The sequence below is a fragment of the Lynx canadensis genome, chromosome B2 (assembly GCF_007474595.2).
Source record: "Lynx canadensis isolate LIC74 chromosome B2, mLynCan4.pri.v2, whole genome shotgun sequence".
NCBI lineage: Eukaryota > Metazoa > Chordata > Mammalia > Carnivora > Felidae > Lynx > Lynx canadensis.
The window spans coordinates 135678877-135696681 of record NC_044307.1 but is presented as its reverse complement, the minus strand read 5'-3'; the positions used below and the strand labels follow the sequence as shown (position 1 = coordinate 135696681).

General features: G+C 39.1%; 1 protein-coding gene across 2 annotated transcripts in view; it reads right to left on the bottom strand.

Moving 5' to 3' along the window:
- Nucleotides 1–2307: 2307 nt before the first annotated feature.
- The window catches only part of PCMT1 (protein-L-isoaspartate (D-aspartate) O-methyltransferase), a 51622-nt gene continuing 36124 nt past the window's right edge, over nucleotides 2308–17805 (bottom strand). Inside the window, exons 5-8 of one of the 2 annotated variants that reach the window (XM_030316577.1) lie at nucleotides 16903–17023; nucleotides 15708–15793; nucleotides 10884–11100; nucleotides 2308–3109 (exon numbers count right to left, since the gene is read on the bottom strand). In XM_030316577.1, the coding sequence (XP_030172437.1) occupies nucleotides 10921–11100; nucleotides 15708–15793; nucleotides 16903–17023 (387 nt within the window). In that variant the 3' untranslated portion in view covers nucleotides 2308–3109; nucleotides 10884–10920. The remainder of the gene's footprint in view (nucleotides 3110–10883; nucleotides 11101–15707; nucleotides 15794–16902; nucleotides 17024–17805) is intronic. The other variant, XM_030316576.1, reaches the window with a different exon arrangement.

Below are 17805 nucleotides of genomic sequence, written 5' to 3'. Positions count from 1 at the left end.
ATGAGCATTAAAATATTACTAAAAAAATGTTATCCTACTTTAAAATACATTGAATTTTTTTAAATGTTATTTTTTTAATGTTTATTCATTTTTGAAAGAGACAGAGCACAAGCAGGGGTGGGGCAGAGAGAGAGGGAGACACAGAATCTGAAGCAGGCTCTGGGCTGTCAGCACAGAGCCCGACGTGGGGCTCGAACCCACGAACCGTGAGATCATGACCCGAGCTGAAGTCAGACGCTTAACCGACTGAGCCACCCAGGCGCTCCTAAAATACATTGAATTTTTAAGATACCTTAGGATAGGTACATTAAGCCAATTTAAAAAGTGTAATCAACTTTTTTTGAGCAATGGCAGTTTTTAAAAATTAAGGCAATGGATTTTAAATATTTACATGGACAATGATAATGTACTATTTTCCTAAAATGTCATTCCCCCCCCCCCCCACTAATGTTACTGATTGGAAAAGAGTTGAAATCCTCATTAGAAACTGGAGTTCTTCATTTTCATTCTTAACTGAGAACTAGGTTGGCCTTTAATAAAATCCAATCTATAAAATCATCTTGTTTCAACAGGAACACAGCAGACTGGAACTTTAAAAAATATTTTCACTGTCCTCTTTATACTGTTTAAAGGAATCACTTCTATTAAGAAACAATGGAATGCTAAAGTATTTTAGCGATTATGAATACTAAAGATTAAACATTTCTTATCTCTGGCACATACATAAACTCAGCTCTCTTAAAAAGAAAGCTCTTATACCTAGTTAAAATTCATTTTTGCTTTCTGCCCCTATCAATGCTCCCTTAAAATCCACTCCTGTTGGGGCACCTGGGGGGCTCACTCGGTTGAGTGTCCGCCTCTTGATTTCAGCTTGGGTCATGATCCCAGGGTTATGGGATCGAGCCCCACACTGGGCTCCGTGCTGAGCAGGAGCCTGCTTGTGCTTCTCTCTCTCTCTCTCTCTCTCTCTCTCTCTCTCCCTGTTCCTCTCCCACTTGTGCACGTGTGTGCATGCTCTCTCTCAAAATACATAAACAAACACTTAAAAATTTTTTCACTCACAAAAGTATAAAATCCAACAGTAATGCTTGGCATGGCATTTGTCTATAGCAATCAGGTGGCACTTGGTCCTAGCGTATTTATAAACTGTCCCCTCAAGCCAGATTGCAAACTCCTTGAGAGTAAGGGCTTTTTTACATATGGTAGGAATTTACATATAATAAAATGTTGGCAATCGCTATGAAGGATACAGACTAGTGGTTAAGAATCAATCTAAAATCCTAAAAGGATACCGGACCTTTGAAACTACCTCAAACGACATGGAGTCCTGCCCCAAAAGGGCTCGTGGACTGGATCCAGAAGCGAGGCCAACACCAGCAAACCAGCAGGGAACTAAAACTCACAAGTTTTAACTGCCAACTAACGCTAGTTTCCTGCGTGGGATCTTACCCAAGAGACACTAGTGAAAAAACATGTATGTGTGTATATTTTTGTAAAACCATTTTTAAACAAGTAAAGCTTAAGACTTTAAGAAGTGGGGGAGAGGTGCCACACACGCTAAGGATCAACTTGCCAGAATCAGACTCACTTGCACGCCGGGGGGGGGGGGGGGGGGGGGGGTTCTTTTGCTGAGAGTACTAGCTGTGCTAGATACACAGTTTGTATTTTCTCAAGTTCTAGAACTCCTGGAAAAACAAAGATCTTTTTATAAAAGGTATAAAATGACAATATGTAAACAAGATCCCAAAGCGCTACGGCCTTCTTAGAAACTCATTTTTACAGTCATCATATTAATACATATCTATTTCTTTTGAGAGAGCGAGAGTGAGTCAGGGAGGGGCAGAGAGGGAGAGGGAGACAGAATCCCAAGCAGGCTGCGCGCTGTCAGTGCAGAGCCCGATGGAGAGCTTGAACCCACGAAGCGTGAGATCACGACCTGAGCCGAAGTCAAGAGTCGGCTGCTTAACTGACGGAGCCACCCAGGTGCCCCAGGAAATGTTTACAGATGAGATGGGTTTTGTCACATTCATCCTTGACCTTCATTCACGCACTCATTCAGCATTTACTGTTCATCTGCAAGAGGGCAAGCCCCGTGTTAGGCAAAGAAGAATGATGAGGTGTGGTCCTGGTCCGCTGGAAACAGTCAGTCTAGCAACGTACCGCCGGAGGTAACTGTTCACCCACGCTACTCAGACGTCGTAAAGCGGAGCATCAGAGAAACCACTTTCTCTCCGTGATCTCTCTCAGTCAGCACTTTGTATCTGGTGGACATGTGGTTCTTTCCCGGGGATTCAAACACCACCAAGGCCTCTTTTACTTTTAACTTTATTTGGCAAAGCAGCTGCATAAACTGTTCAGTGACTAGGACCCAGCTTACACAGCATGTTAAATCCATATACGTTATCAGCAGCGAATCGGAAACAGAAAAAACAATACTGAGCTACAAGTCTCCTATAATTTTAAAGAGGGAAAGTACTATGTCAGTTATGTCCAATCCGAACAGCTAAGTGTTTTAAAGGACATCACCTGCCATCTTCGTAAGTTTTAATATTTACAAATGCTTAGTTTTAAGGTGACAAAGCAGCTGATTGTATCTACAACATGCTATTCTATGACACCACATCAAAAGCTTTAAAAAGGGAGCTCATCTCTATTTTCTTAGTGGCATCTAACAGACATCCAAAAACCAAGAATCCTAACTTGTGAATGGTGGTGTTATCTGATGTACAAAAGGAATCTGATAAATTAATATTGAAACAGAATTAAGTGTCTAAAAGAAAAACCACTCCTCAGAATCAATTCACAAACTAAGTTTTCCATTTGACAGAACCTCGTCTTTTAATATTTTAAAGTAAAGTGTGGGTGTGTTGAATTAATAAATCCACAAATTTATACTTTGCATCGCTCCTCTACCAATTCGGCTTCCGTGCCTCTTTGAAGAATTAGAAACCCTACAAAACCACACATTTTCATGCTGAAAATAATAGTGTAACAAAGTCCAAAACAAGCTGTGATGCTGTTGGTTTTCAAAAAGCTTTGAGAACTGAGATGAGCAATCCACTGTAATATTATATACTGGTCAAGCTGATGGCGCTTTTACAGTTCGTCCCTGGGGGTGAAAAAGAGAAATATGTCAGTAGGAGTTACGTACTATAACTTTCTGGTAGTTCAGATACAATTATTACATAAGTACAAATACACCAATCCCCAAGCATTAAAAAGGAAGGAAAAAAAAAAAAAAGCAAAGCAAACAGTCCCAAAGCAAAGATGGGAGTCAGCCATCCACACATCCCTCATGCTGCTCTGCAATGAAACGTGAAACCTCAAGGCCCTGAATTCTTTATTTTTTACTTCTTAAAGATAACTTTCTTCCTTTAAGAGCAAAAATTCAGAGAAACTCTAACTTCTCCATCTAGGAGCTTGCTAACACTGTTGATTAGAAAATGATGATGAGTATTTAGAGTTCAAATCATTTTTTATAGTTACATTTACAAAACTGGGCAAGAATTTGGTCTTTTGTTTAGAGTATCTGTTAGCAAGTGCTGCGTAGGTCCATCTCAACCCAAACTCTTTGGAAGAAAAAGCATCATCTGGAGGTGTGCTGTCTCTGTCAGCTGATTTCAGAAGGCAGCTTCATCAGCTCCAAAAGAAACCAGTCGCTCAGCCAGGCACAGCACCTTCCCAGCAACTGCCAGCGACAGGAAGGAAGGAATACAAATGGAGCCTAAAATAAATGGTATGGTATATAAATTACACCTCAATAGAGCTGTTAAAGGTGGAAAAATAAAGCTATCAAAAAGCCAAAAAAACTTCAGAGTAGAGGGCAATCTGAGTGACAAAAACATCGCTAAATACACAAGAATTTTAGGGGTAAAGAAGTATGACGTTCGCAACTAAATCTCAAGTGATCTCAAGAAAAAATAGGATATATATGCATACATAAATAGAGAAGAGGGGGTGAGAAAGTGAATGTATAAAAACGTTAACCATTGGTAACTCTGGATGTAGAGATTCAGAAACTCTTCCTACTATTCTTACAATTAATCTGTAATAAAAATTAAAAAGTCTTTAAAAAGTTGTTAAAATCAATGTGAAGGGAAGGTAAGTAAAGAGCTAAAGTTTCCCAGGTATGTGGTGAATTAAGGGACTATCAGACAATATGCTTTCTTTTAAAACTAAATTTTGTAAGTTGTGTGAGAAATTATTTTAAAAATTACATCTCCCATAAACTGCCTTTGTCATAGAGTACTGGATTATCTGTTAAATGATAAATGATCATTTCTGGTCCCTTTTAATATATTCTTCTAAATAATGTAAATACTAGAATTCTCATAGAACAGCTTTTACTTAAATTCATGCAAGCATTAAAATATTTAAACTGCAAAGATTTCATACTTGCAAAACGCTCTTTTCATAAATTCACTTAACTCTTTTTAAAATGTAAACTGAAGATACTACTGTCTTTGCAAAATAATTTACTGTATTTGATTTACCTGTTGCAAGGCATTAAGGACATTGTAAACATATATCCTTATTGCCAACAACATAGCACAACATTTCCAAATGTCCTCTTCAATTAAAAATTGTTTTAAAAAAGAAAAGGATAAAAACTCTCAACAAACTAGGTATAGAGGAAACGTACCTCAACATAATAAAGGCCATATATGACAAGCCCACAGCTAACATCATACTCAACGGTGAAAAGCTGAAAGCTTTTCCTCTAAGATCAGGAACAAGACAAGGATGCCCACTCTCGCCACTTTTATTCAACATAGCACTGGAAATCCTAGCCAGAGCAATTAGGCAAGAAAAAGAAATAAAAGGCATCAAAATCGGAAAGAAAGAAGTAAAACTGTCTTTTTGCAGACAACATATTATATATAGAACACCCTAAAACCACCACCAAAAAAAAAAAAAAAAATCAAAACTAATAAACCAATTCAATGAAGTTTCAGGAAACAAAATCAATATACAAAAATCAGTTGTGTTCCTATATACCAATAATGAACTATCAGAAAGAGAAATTAAAACAGTCCCATTTATAATTGTATCAAAAAGAATAAAATATCTAAAATAAATTTAAACATGGTGAAAGATCTGGACACTGAAAAGTATAAGACATTAATGAAAGACATCGAAGAAGACACAATGCTCATGGATTGGAAGAATTAATACCGTTAAATATCCATACTACCAAAGCAGTCTACTGATTCAGTGCAATCCATATCAAAATCCCAACAGCATTTTTCACAGAAATAGAACAGCCCTAAAATTTGTATAGAACCACAAAAATCCCCAAATAGCCAAAGCAATCTTTAGAAAGAAGAACAAAGCTGGAGGTATTACACTTTCTGATTTCAAACTATATTACAAAGCTAGAGTAATCAAAACAGTATGATATTACCATAAAAGAGACACATGGGTCAATGGAACAGAACAGAGAACCCAGAAATAAACCCACACATATATGGTCAACTAATTAAGGAGCCAAGAAAATACAATGGGGAAAAGATAGTGTCTTTAGTAAATGGTGCTGGGAAAACCAGACAGCCACATGCAAAAGAATGAAACTGGCCCATCTTACACCACACACAAAAAAATCAACTCCAAACGGATTAAAGACTTGAATGTAAGACCTGAAACCATAAAACTAAACTTAATGTGGTAATCATTTTGTAGTATATACATACATCAGATCGCTATGTTGTACATGTAAAAGTAATGTAATGCTATGTCAATCATATCTCAATAAAACTGGGAAAAAAAATCGTATTGTAGAACAACTAACAATGTGGGACAATACTGATACCACTTTATTTAATAAAAAAGATTATAAAATTATACTATATGAACTCATAATTACAAAAGAGCTATGTACAGAACTATGGATAAAAGAGTAAAAAAAATGTGTATATATATATATATATGTATATATCTACCAAAATGTTGATAATGTTTATCTCTAGGTTCTGACACTGTGGGTAATTTTTATTTCATTCTTTGTACTTCTAAAAATTTTTACATGGCACATGCATTATACTTTGGTAGTCAGAAACAGTATTACTAAAAACAAATAGAAGGAACTGTATAGCACTAAAAAGAAAAAAAGGAAAAGGAAAAGAAATTAAGTTTATAAACCTGAATTTTAACATTTAGGGCACCAAAGAAAACCAAAAATTTGCTGTCAGTGCATGTATAACCTTGTCACATCCTATTACTCCAAAATCTATATAAGTTTCAAGCTTTTATTTTTCCACTTAATGTTCCAAATTCTACATAAATATCTTTCTTTAGCTGACTTACACATGTAGATCATTTATAATAAAAAGCATTATGTCCTGGGATGCCTAGTTGGCTCAGTTGGTTACGCATCCAACTCTTGATTTCGACTCAAGTCATGATCTCCCAGTTTGTGAGATCAAGCCCTACATCAGGTTCTGTGTTGACAGTGTGGAGCCACTTAGGATTCTCTCTCTCCCTCTCTCTCTGCCCCTCCCTCGTTCACTCTCTCTCAAAATAAATAAACTTTAAAAATAAAGTATTATGTCCTAATTTCTAGAAAGGCTCTTTAAAATGGTTATATATGTGCTAAACATGTTCATTAGGTTAATAATTATATATATTATTATGTAATATAGAACTATACTTAATTTATTTATTAGGTTAATAACTCTAACCTACTAACATTTGGTATTGTATATTCTTTATTGTATATTGTATATTCTTTACATTTATCTAACAAATGTAAAGATGTACTACCAGGAAACAATAATCAAAATCCACGAGTGTTTTCTAATTAATGGGTTTTCTGAGGTAATACAGTAGATTGTACAAAGCTTTATGAGAGACGTAAAAAGAATTCCAAAAGCAACAAAACACATCCCTGCCTTTAAGGGTACAAAATACTGTATGTATTTTGTATGTACAGCATTAATGCTGTAATGTCTGTCAAGGAATTTGAAAGGGACAATATGGGACGATACGGAACACAGGGTCAACCGGATACCCTAGGAACTACACTGTCGGCCTTAGAAATGCCCAAACGACATTCTCGCGGTCCGTGAGTTCGAGCCCCGTGTCAGGCTCTGGGTTGATGGCTCAGAGCCTGGAGCCTGCTTCCGATTCTGTGTCTCCCTCTCTCTCTGCCCCTCCCCCGTTCATGCTCTGTCTCTCTCTGTCCCAAAAATAAATAAATAAAAAAAAAAAAAAAAAAAAAAAGAAATGCCCAAACGATTCATAACATGTTTTTCACTTTACGATGACATGGATAAACAAAGCGCTGATAGAATGAGAATCCTGACACATTCCTCAGCGTCACAAACCAGAGATGAACTTATTCCATTGACTCCTGTGGCTCTTAAAAATAAAAATAAAACTTACCAGATGATTAACAAAATATTGATCTCTACATATATAAAATGAATACACTTATGTTAAAGGAACCCAAATTTAAAAAGTATGAAGAGCTCATGAAGCAGCTGATACAACTATTACACATCCACGTCATGAACATACTACCACAGGTTCTAGGTCTATGGCCCCTACGTCTGGCATCGTCTCATCACTCCACCAAAACTAGAAATGACCTCCCTTCCAAGCATAAGGAAACAGAAGTCTACACGCAGGCTTGGGGCTTTATGTGGCATGAGAACGCAGCATGCCCACCACCACTGCTCTTGTTTTCCCACATAGTTTCTATCGAAGGTCCCCAGCAAAGACTGCACCTCACCCTCACAGAGCACTGCAATCGGCTCTGGATTCCTCAGGAAGAGGAGGACGGAAAGCTGGTGGGAAACAAGAGAAGGTTCGGAAGAAAGCATGGGGATGAGCTGTTAATCTGGAAGAAGATCCAAAAGAACAGAGATCACCTCACCTGGCAATAAAACGGAGGAGGAGCTTTTTAGATGGTAATTCCCAAATGTGGGATGAACACTCAGAAAATGGCAAGCGACTCTTTTTAGCCACATTCTGTCCTTACTACCACTGCCTTAATTCAGGCCACCAGCATTTCACCCCTAGCTTGCTACAACCACATTCTGTTTCAGACTCTAGCTCTGTCCCTTTCCAATCTACTCTCTACGCCACAGCCAGGGTCATCTTTCTGAAATGTAATTCTGATCACCTCACGGTCTGGCTTCAACACTTCAATTGCTCTCCTAAACACACTACACTCTAACTGGTTGTTTGTCTTCTTTAGATTTGTTTGGATCTCCCACATGACTAGAAGTCCCAAGAGAATGGTCGGTTTCACGTTCACAGCTGTGTATCCATGGCCCTAGTACAGTCCCTGGCAATGCTGTCCCTGCTCTCAGTGGGTTCCAGTCAAACTGTTTCCTCCCCCTATGGCCCAGCATGGTTAGGTCCCCGGTCCCTGGGTATGTCAAGACCCTTCACTATTCCCATAACCTTGCCTGTATTTCTTTGATTCGTCCTTTCACTAAAATCACTTTAAAATCCCTAGCTGAGCATACTTTCTGTTTTCTGCCTCGATCCTGTCGGAGAGTTTAAGAATACAAATAGAAACGGTGGATTGATGGTCTCTTTTGATTTTCAGTTAACTGTTGTTTTACCCTTTCAAACATCTTATTTTCTAGTAATCTGTTTCAGCACAAATTTTTTTCAATGTGGCAGTTGTTTTTTTTTCCAATGCTGTTTTCAGCATTCACCTTCACATTCTATAAACCTATACTCTTGAAAGATTTACAATTAAGTAACTGATTGTCTTTGTAAAACTACACCTTGGGGGGCACCTGGCTGGCTCAGTTGGTAGGGCATGCGACTCCTGATCTCAGGGTCAGGAGTTCAAGCCCCACATTGGGCACAGAACTTACTTAAAAACAAAAACAAAATCAAACTACATCTTTGGATGTAGGAAAAACGTGTCTGGACAAACAACATTTACAATAGAAAGAATTAAGAAGTCTTTCTAGTACAACTAGAGAAATGCCTCCAGTGATACATACATGTAAAATTGCTCAATCTTTTAAAAAGTTGAAGACCGAAAAGAAAAACAGACATATATATATCTAAATATTTGGTAAATGACTAAATATTTGTCCATAAATTTAAAAGTTATTCTAACTTTAATATAAATAGTTTAGTTTTATAAAGGGTAAATATAGGTGTTGTGGAAACCTAGAGTTTATATGACCTGGGAAGCGGGAAGAACCTCTTCATGAAGGAAAAAAAAAGAGGACTAAAAACAAGACTGCCCAGAAAACTGGGAGGACCAGGAGAGACCCTAAGCACGTGAAGGCCCTGAAGCTTAAGTGTCACGAGCTTCATGCTAAACCCACCTCTGCTTATTATAGAAACAAAATACCTTTTTGTAATTCCTTCATCATCAAATTGACAGTAGAATGTTCAATACTAACATTTATTGTGTGTAAAAGAAAAAATTTAAATTATTAATGAAAATCTGAACTCTTACTTGGTAGCAAATGTCAGTGAGCTCAGTGATATGTTTGCCCCTTGTGTATAGCAGCAAAAATCATACTGTTATGTAACAAGATAACGATCCTAGAAGCAAAGTCGAGGAAGGCTGTAATTAGTTGTTAAAAACTGTATGATTTTAACTGGCAAGACTCATAGCTTTTTAATTTCTTTTTTTAAAGCAGTGGCCGTGCTCCAGGTTAAAATTCAAAGAAAAGAGCTATATCCATATTAAGTGAAGAATGAAATGCAATTCCTAGTAAGACATCCCAGAAATGGCCAATCGGAGTTTAAAGAAAAACTCAGTTTTGAACAAACGGAGTTAGATGACCATTTTTGCAATCAAACGTTTATTCAAAAAGTGTCTTTCCACTTTCCATAAAACAAGATTGAGGTCTATTCAACTTACAATCACCATTTTACTCACTAAAAAAATAAAAATAATTCTCTAAAAATAAGTACCCCTGTCAAATAAAAAAAAAATCCTAAAACAAGGAAACTGTAAAGCCTTTCTTATTTAGACATTTAATTTTAAATAGTCTTAGCTAGTGTCACTCTTACTTATCGATTTCACTCCTTCCCACTGGAGGACGTGGGGAGGGGAAGGGAGAAGAAGGAGAGAGGAAGAAGAGAAACCTGGGCTTCAAACAAAATATTCAGATTATGCAGAGACACAAAACACAAGTAGGCATTATAATGAGCCATGCTGTACTGAAGATTATGCCGCATGCTGTTGGCCCTTTGGGTGGGTTTGTGAGACCTGGGCACTCCCTTTGAGCTTAGAGAATCCCCCCACCTCCCCAGGAACTCAGAGTGGCTTTAAAATGCACTGGCCAGTTCTATAGACTGGGAGAAGTTTATCCCTTATAGTGGCTCTGAAACAGTAGCTGAATGTAAAACAGGCACAGGTTGTCAGACAGAATGTCAATGAACCTGACTGAAAGAGAGAAAGCAAGCTGAGAGGAACAATGTCCTCTCTGGGATTCTGACACCTTTGAAAACTGGGACAAGAGTATCTTTTCCCTTCTTTCTCTTTACGACTATGGTACAACAGGGGGGTGGAAGGGGCAGGAAATGATGGCCCCTTCTCTTCAGACCAAAGCCTTTGTTTCCATGATCATACAGCAGTTACAAAAATGATCTGTGAATATAGAAAATTAATGGCTGATAATAAATTATCCTTAGAAAGTTCTGAACAGTGGCTAAAAGCCTCTTTGGAAAAATAAAAAAATTAAAAAACCAAGAGAAAGGAAAAAAACCCACCTTCGTGCCAACCAAGTCTCACCCCCCTTTCCCAAAGATATGAGTTAAACCAAAAGAAGGGCACACTCATGCGCAGTTTGTCTAGACTTTTAATGTAGTGAATTTCTGATGTTAGAATGGAGAAGCATAAAGGTGACAACCAAAAAAGCAGCCTTGTGGTCTAACATCTTAGAATCCACACCCTTCACCTTGCGTGTGTGGAGGAAGAAAGAGCAGAAGATAAAATCACTTCCACCTGGCCCACTGCTTCTCTTTATCTGTTAAAGGCACGTAGATCACTCCCATCAGGGGCTTCATCTTGACACTGCCGTCCTGCAGCTTGTCGTACTGCTCCAGCATCTGGTTGCCACCTGCGGGGCCGACCGGCAGTATCAACCTCCCACCAGGCTTTAACTGGTCTATCAGCTAAAAGAAAAAGACACGCCAAGTTACCGATTTTACGTTAAGACTCACTTTACTACACTATAAACAACTTCCCGCGTCCGTGGGCAGAAAGCAGAAATGTGCTTTATTTAGTACATACATACTTCGACTGTTAAACTTATTACTCAGTTACCCATCGACCTCCTCTACTAAACTACCAGTTCTCTGATGACAGGGACTGTGATCTTATCCATCTCTGTGCCCTTTGGCATCTAACATAGGACGCAGTACAACTGCAGGGCTCACAATGTTCAAGCTGAACCGCGTAAGCAGAACCATCCTCCCTTGGGAAGATCAAAGGCAAAGTAGGAAATTTCAGTGCCTGTTTTGAATCTTTGTGGTCTGGAGTGGGGAAGGAAGCGGGCAGTGCAGAAAATCAGCAAGGAATTCCTATTCTGACACTGCAGAATTTAGGGCATCATGGAGCTGAAAACAAGGAGACCTTGGTTTTACGACTGAATTTTGGATTACTGGCACCATGACAAAGGAAGGTAGGGCTGGAGTTCCTGAAGCATTAGAATGAGGACACCTTGTCAATGAAAAACCAAGAGTACTCAGTGAAAGCCCTTTTGGTCAGAAAACATTTAAACCCTATGTTACCATTTGAATGTAGCCTTCAAATGACCAGTAATCAAACACGGTAAGGAAGAAACTTTACTTTGGATAGTATCATCTCTCTCCTGGACCAGATGTCCTACCTTCTGAGATCTCGTGGCTTCCTCTTTTTGATTTTTCCTACTGTCTCTCTCTTCCCTCATTTTTTGATATTATTAAAGTGATTCCTCTAGAAGTATTCTGTGAAACAGTGCACAGAATATTTTAAGAGAGAGAATGAGATCTTCAAGTCCAAAACGACCTTTATTTTACATATTTGACAATATGTGAGTATAGAATTCAAGGCTGGAAGTCATTTTCAGTTTAGATTTGTGATGGTTTGTTCTTCTGACTTGTTGATTCTTTTAAGCTCATTTATTTATTTTGAGGGAGAGAGAGCGCAGCATGTGCCTGTGCATAGAGTAGGGGCAAAGAGGGAGACAGAATCCCAAGCAGGCTCCATGCTAGGGTAGAGCCTGACACGGGGCTTGGAGCCGACCTCAAGAGTCAGACACTCAATGGACTGAGCCACACAAGTGCCCCTGACTTGATTCTAATGCTGCTGTTCTGCAGTCTGATACCTTTCTGATTACCAATCGTTAACAGATTATGTTCTATCTGGAAGCTTTTAGAATATCCCTGATATTCTAGCATTTCACGGTGATATTACGGTTCCTTTTTTCCTCTCTTTTTTTTTAAAGTTTATTTTTTTTAAACTTCTTTTTTTATGTTTATTTTTGAGAATGAGAGACAGAGACAGAGCATGAGCAGTGGAGGGGCTGAGAGACAGGGAGACACAGAATCTGAAGCAAGCTCTAGGCTCTGAGCTGTCAGCACAGAGCCCAATGTGGGGCTTGAACTCACGAAGGGTGAGATCATTACCTGGGCCAAAGTCAGACACTTAACTGAGACCCCCAGGTTCCCCTAAAGTTTATTTTGAGAGAGACAGCAAGCAGGGGAGGGGCAGAGAGAGAGGGAGAAAGAGAGAATCCCAAGCAGGCTCTGCACTGTGAGAGCAGAGCCCGATGCGGGGTTCCAACCCACGAACCACAAGATCATGACCTGAGTCAAAACGAAGAGGTGGATGCTCAACCAACTGAGCCACTCAGGCACCCCTCCCTTTAAAAAAAAAAAAAAATCATCATACTGGGCACTCAACAGATCTTTTCAAACTATAGAATACTGTCCTTCAATTCTCGGAAATTTTCTTACTTAAGGCTTCACACTAATTGTTCCTCATACAGAAATTTCAAGCAGCAGCCCCTTTTTTCAAACCCATGCTTCATCTGTGATTTCCAAGGTCCTGATGCCTCCAATTTCTAAGCCCTTGCAAAGTTCTGCAGAGTAGGGGCACCTGGGTGGCTGAGTCAGTTAAGTGTCCAACTTCGGCTCAGGTCATGATTTCACTGTGTGAGTTCGAGCCCCATGTCAGGCTTTACGCTGACAGTTTGGAGCCTGGAGCCTGCTTTGGATTCTCTGTGTGTGTGTATGTCTCTCTCTCTCTGCCCTTCCCCTGATTGTGTGCTCTCTCTCTCTCTCAAAAATAAATAAAACTTAAAAAAAAAAGATAAAAAGCTCTGCAGAGCAAGCTGCTTCAGCAATGATTCCCTCTGCAGTCTCTTTAGTTCAACTTCCTCCGCCCTCCTGACTCAGTTATTACTCCATCTGCTTTCTATCTGCACATGCCACCGGGCTCAGGAGTGCAGGTGCAATCTCCTAGGTGATAATGAAATATGGACTTTGTGTTTCTGTTTCTTGTTTCTCCAGTTGTTTTGGGGTGATATACAAGAAAAGGCATAAACGTCTTTTCTGTTATCTTGAAACTGGAAAGCCCCTCCCTTCAGAATGTCTCTCTTTAATCTGATATATAAAAACCCCTATAACGCTTCCCAGTGCTACTGCAAACATTTAATTCCTATTGAGCTAAAGCCATAAACGCCCTTGGAGACCATCTCTGGGTCTTAGTGGGGAAGATAAGCCCTGTGTTTAAATACAGTTCTATTTCACATTTTAATTGTTCTTATTAGGCTGCCTTATAAATAAATAAATAAATAAATAAATAAATAAATAAATACCTATGGATCATGTGTCCACATGTGACCATTCATTGAACTATTCATTTATGACATGTACATCTTTCTACAGCATATATATATTTTTAATTTTAAATAAACTCTATGCCACACATGGGGATCAAACTCATGACCCTGAGATCAAGATTCGCATGCTCTACTCACTGAGACAGTCAGGCATCTCCTCTACAGCATATTAATCCTTCAACTAAAATGTGTTAGGGGGCGCCCAGGGACACCTGGGTGGCTCAGTCGGTTAAGCGTCCGACTTCAGCTCGGGTCATGATCTTACATTTCTTGACTTCAAGCCCCGTGTCGGGCTCTGCACTGACAGCTCAGAGCCAGGAGCCTGCTCTGGATTCTGTGTCTCCCCCTCTCTCTGCCTTTCCCTGTTCATGCTCTGTTTCTCTCACAAATAAATACACATTTTAAAAAAAAGTGTTAAGGGGTGCCTGGTGGCTCAGTTGGTTGGGCATCCAACTCTTGATTTCAGCTCAGGTCATGATCCTAGGGTGGTGAATCAAGCCCCATGTCTGGCTCCACACTGAGCATGGAGCCTGCTTAAGATTATCTCTCTCTCCCTCTGCGCTTCTGCCCCTCTTCCGCACTCACGTTCTCCCTGTCTCTAAAATTAAAAAAAAGATAGGGGCGCCTGGGTGGCTCAGTCGGTTGGGCGTCCGACTTCGGCTCAGGTCATGATCTCACGGTTTGTAAGTTCGAGCCCCGCATCGGGCTCTGTGCTGACAGCTCGGAGCTCGGAGCCTGGAGCTTGCTTCCGATTCCGTGTCTCCTTCTATCTCTGCCCCTCCCCCACTTGTGCTCTGTCTCTCTCTGTCTCTCAAAAATAAATAAATGTAAATAATAAAAAAAAATTTTTTTAATTAAAAAAAGGTAAAAAATTAAAAATACAATGTGTTAAAACGACTGGTTTAGTTTTTTTTTTTTTAACAAGTAATACGGCCAGAGAAATTAAGTGATTTTCCCAAAGTCATTCAGCAGCCAATAAAGCAGCAAGTCAATGACCAGAACAAGTTCCTTAACTTTCAGCTTCTCATGAACTCCTCTACACATATAGAAAGGAACTTTTCCAGACTGGGGAGTGGCTGAGACTGGGCAGAAGAGGTAGTGTCACTCTCAGCCCCTAGTCATCTAGTCCAGACCTGTGGAAAACTCAGACTCCATAGAAGCCTAAGATCTCAGTGAACTTAATCAAGGATTATTAAGGGATGACATAAGTTTATCAGTCTTACTAAAATAAAAAAACAATTTTGTACTTAAATTATGTAATATACAATACTGGAATACCCTTCCCTCTCATCGCAACTATGCAAACCCTACTGTTCTTTAAGATTCAGTTGCAACTCCATTCATGCATGTAGTTTCATTGATAACTCCAGGCAAAAATGTTCTCCCTCCCTTGAACTCTTACAGTACAGATTTTCTTCTGGCATCAACATATATTACATGTTAATGATAATGCTATCATATCATTAATTTTCCTGTTATATGTAGGACACTTGTTTTCCAGAATATAAGTTTTGTGAGGTAAAATGTATGACAAATACTTCCTGGTCTCACCCATGCATCCAACAATCTTCCATATTCTGGTATTTAATAAAATACCAAGTGATTATCAGATTATGAACTCCAGATGGATTTTCCTAATTCTATTGGTATACTAGTTCTTAGATGGATCAAACACTGCTTCAAACAAGGTAGCTACAAACTGTGATTTAGTAATCTTCAAGTCATTTACACAACTCTTTGCATACGAAAAAAACCCTGCATACTAAGTATAATGAAAATGCATGACATAAAAGTCTAATTATGTTTTGAACATCATCTAGAAGTCATTTCTCTATAAATCTTTTATAGCTTTAGTTGACTGAAGCACAAAGACACAGGGGAAAAAACCCAACTCACTGCCTGGGGCACAACTGGGGCTGCAGCTCCTACATGAATAGCATCGTAAGGGGCTTCTTCGGCATATCCCATTCTTCCATCTCCCACTGAAAGAAAAGAAATTATGCTTTAAAAATCTGTTTGGACAGAACTACCCAGTGGGAAGAATTATAGGAGGTTTAAAACAGAGCAAGAGAGATTTTTAATAAATGATGCTGGGACAACTGGATATTCATATGGAAAAAATATATACTTGAACCTCTACCTCTTACATACACAAAAATCAATGTCAGAAAGATCAAAGACCTAAATGTGAAAAGGTAAAATGATAATGCTTCTGAGAAATAACATAGGGTCATATCTTCATGATTTTAGAGTAGTCTTTTCTTTTTTTTTTTTTTTTTTTATTTATTTTTGGGACAGAGAGAGACAGAGCATGAACGGGGGAGGGGCAGACACAGAGAGGGAGACACAGAATCGGAAACAGGCTCCAGGCTCCGAGCCATCAGCCCAGAGCCCGACGCGGGGCTCGAACTCACGGACCGCGAGATCGTGACCTGGCTGAAGTCGGACGCTTAACCGACTGCCCCTGTTTTAGAGTAGTCTTAAAGAGGACACAGAAGGGGCACCTGGGTGGCTCAGTCGGTTGAGCGTCCGACTTCGGCTCAGGTCATGATCTCGCAGTCTGTGAGTTCAAGCCTCGCGTCGGGCTCTGTGCTGACAGCTCAGAGCCTGGAGCCTGCTTCGGATTCTGTGTCCCCCTCTCTCTCTGCCCCTCCCCCACTCATGCTCTGTCTCTCTCTGTCTCAGAAATAAATAAACATTTAAAAAAAAAAAGAATAAAGAAAGATTAAAAAAAAAGTGTGTATATGTATATTTATTCACACATATAGTTATGTCTAGAAAACTTAAGAGGGAAAAGGAGGGGGTTTCTTTTTTATCTTACACATTTTTGCACTTTAAATTTTTCATAATGGGCACTTGATACTTTGCTATTACTTCTTAAAAAGCAATGAAGAAAGAACTCATTTTCTGAAACAGCTGACAGTCATATCAGCATCACAATTAACAGTAACTGTTTTCCTTACTTAGTACTTTAAAGCGAATGTTAAAAAAAAAAGGCAAAAATTAGCTTGAATACTACTTAGCTTGCATGGGATCTTCTGAAAATAAAAATTCTCTGGAGAGGAAATTTCGACAGTTTTCTGATACTCACCAACCAGCTGCACTCTCCCTGAAGACAAAAGCATCGGATCATCCTTTCTGACATTATTTATTGAGTCGTCTACTAGCTCTTTAATGTGGTCAATTCCGATGACTTTTCCGGTAGATCCAACCTAGAAATGAGGGAGTAATTCAATAGCTCACTGGCCTAAATTTGTCTTTCTGAAGTGTCACTAAAGTGTTTCCTCAGCTAAAATCATATTCTGCAATGTGAAATGAAGACAAAAGGTTCAAGCCTCCAATTGTATGGTTATTCAGAATACTATAAAATATTTACGAAATACAACTTTCTCAGCTTTAACTCCCAAATGGATAAATGTATTTCAGTAGTTAAGCTAGAATAAATTACAAAAACTTGCAATACTAAAAACAAACAAACAAACAAAAAACCTTCTTTCTTCAATTTCTGATTTTTAAAGCCCAAACCCTGAAGTAAGACTTAACTGCCAATATTAAATGATAGTTGGTACAATCATTTTTAATTTAAATTTCATCTAAAAGTGTGGCTTTAGGGGTGCCTGGCTCAGTCAGTTAAGCATCTGACTCTTGATTTCAGCTCAGGTCATGATCCCAGGGTTGTGGGACTGAGACCCACATTGGGCTCCACTGAGCATGGAGCCTGCTTAAGATTTCCCCTCCCGCCCCTCTCCCCTGCTCGCGTGCTCTCTATAAATAAATACATACATAAATACATAAATAAATAAATACATACATAAATACATGAGGGCACCTATGTGGCCCAGTTGGTTAAACATCCAGCTCTTAGTTTTGACTCAGGTCATAAATCTCACAGATCATGAGTTTGAGCCCACCGTCAGGCTCTGCATTGACAGCATGGAGCCTGCCTGGGATCCTTTCTCTCTCCCTCTCTCTGTCCCTTTCCTGCTGGTTCTTT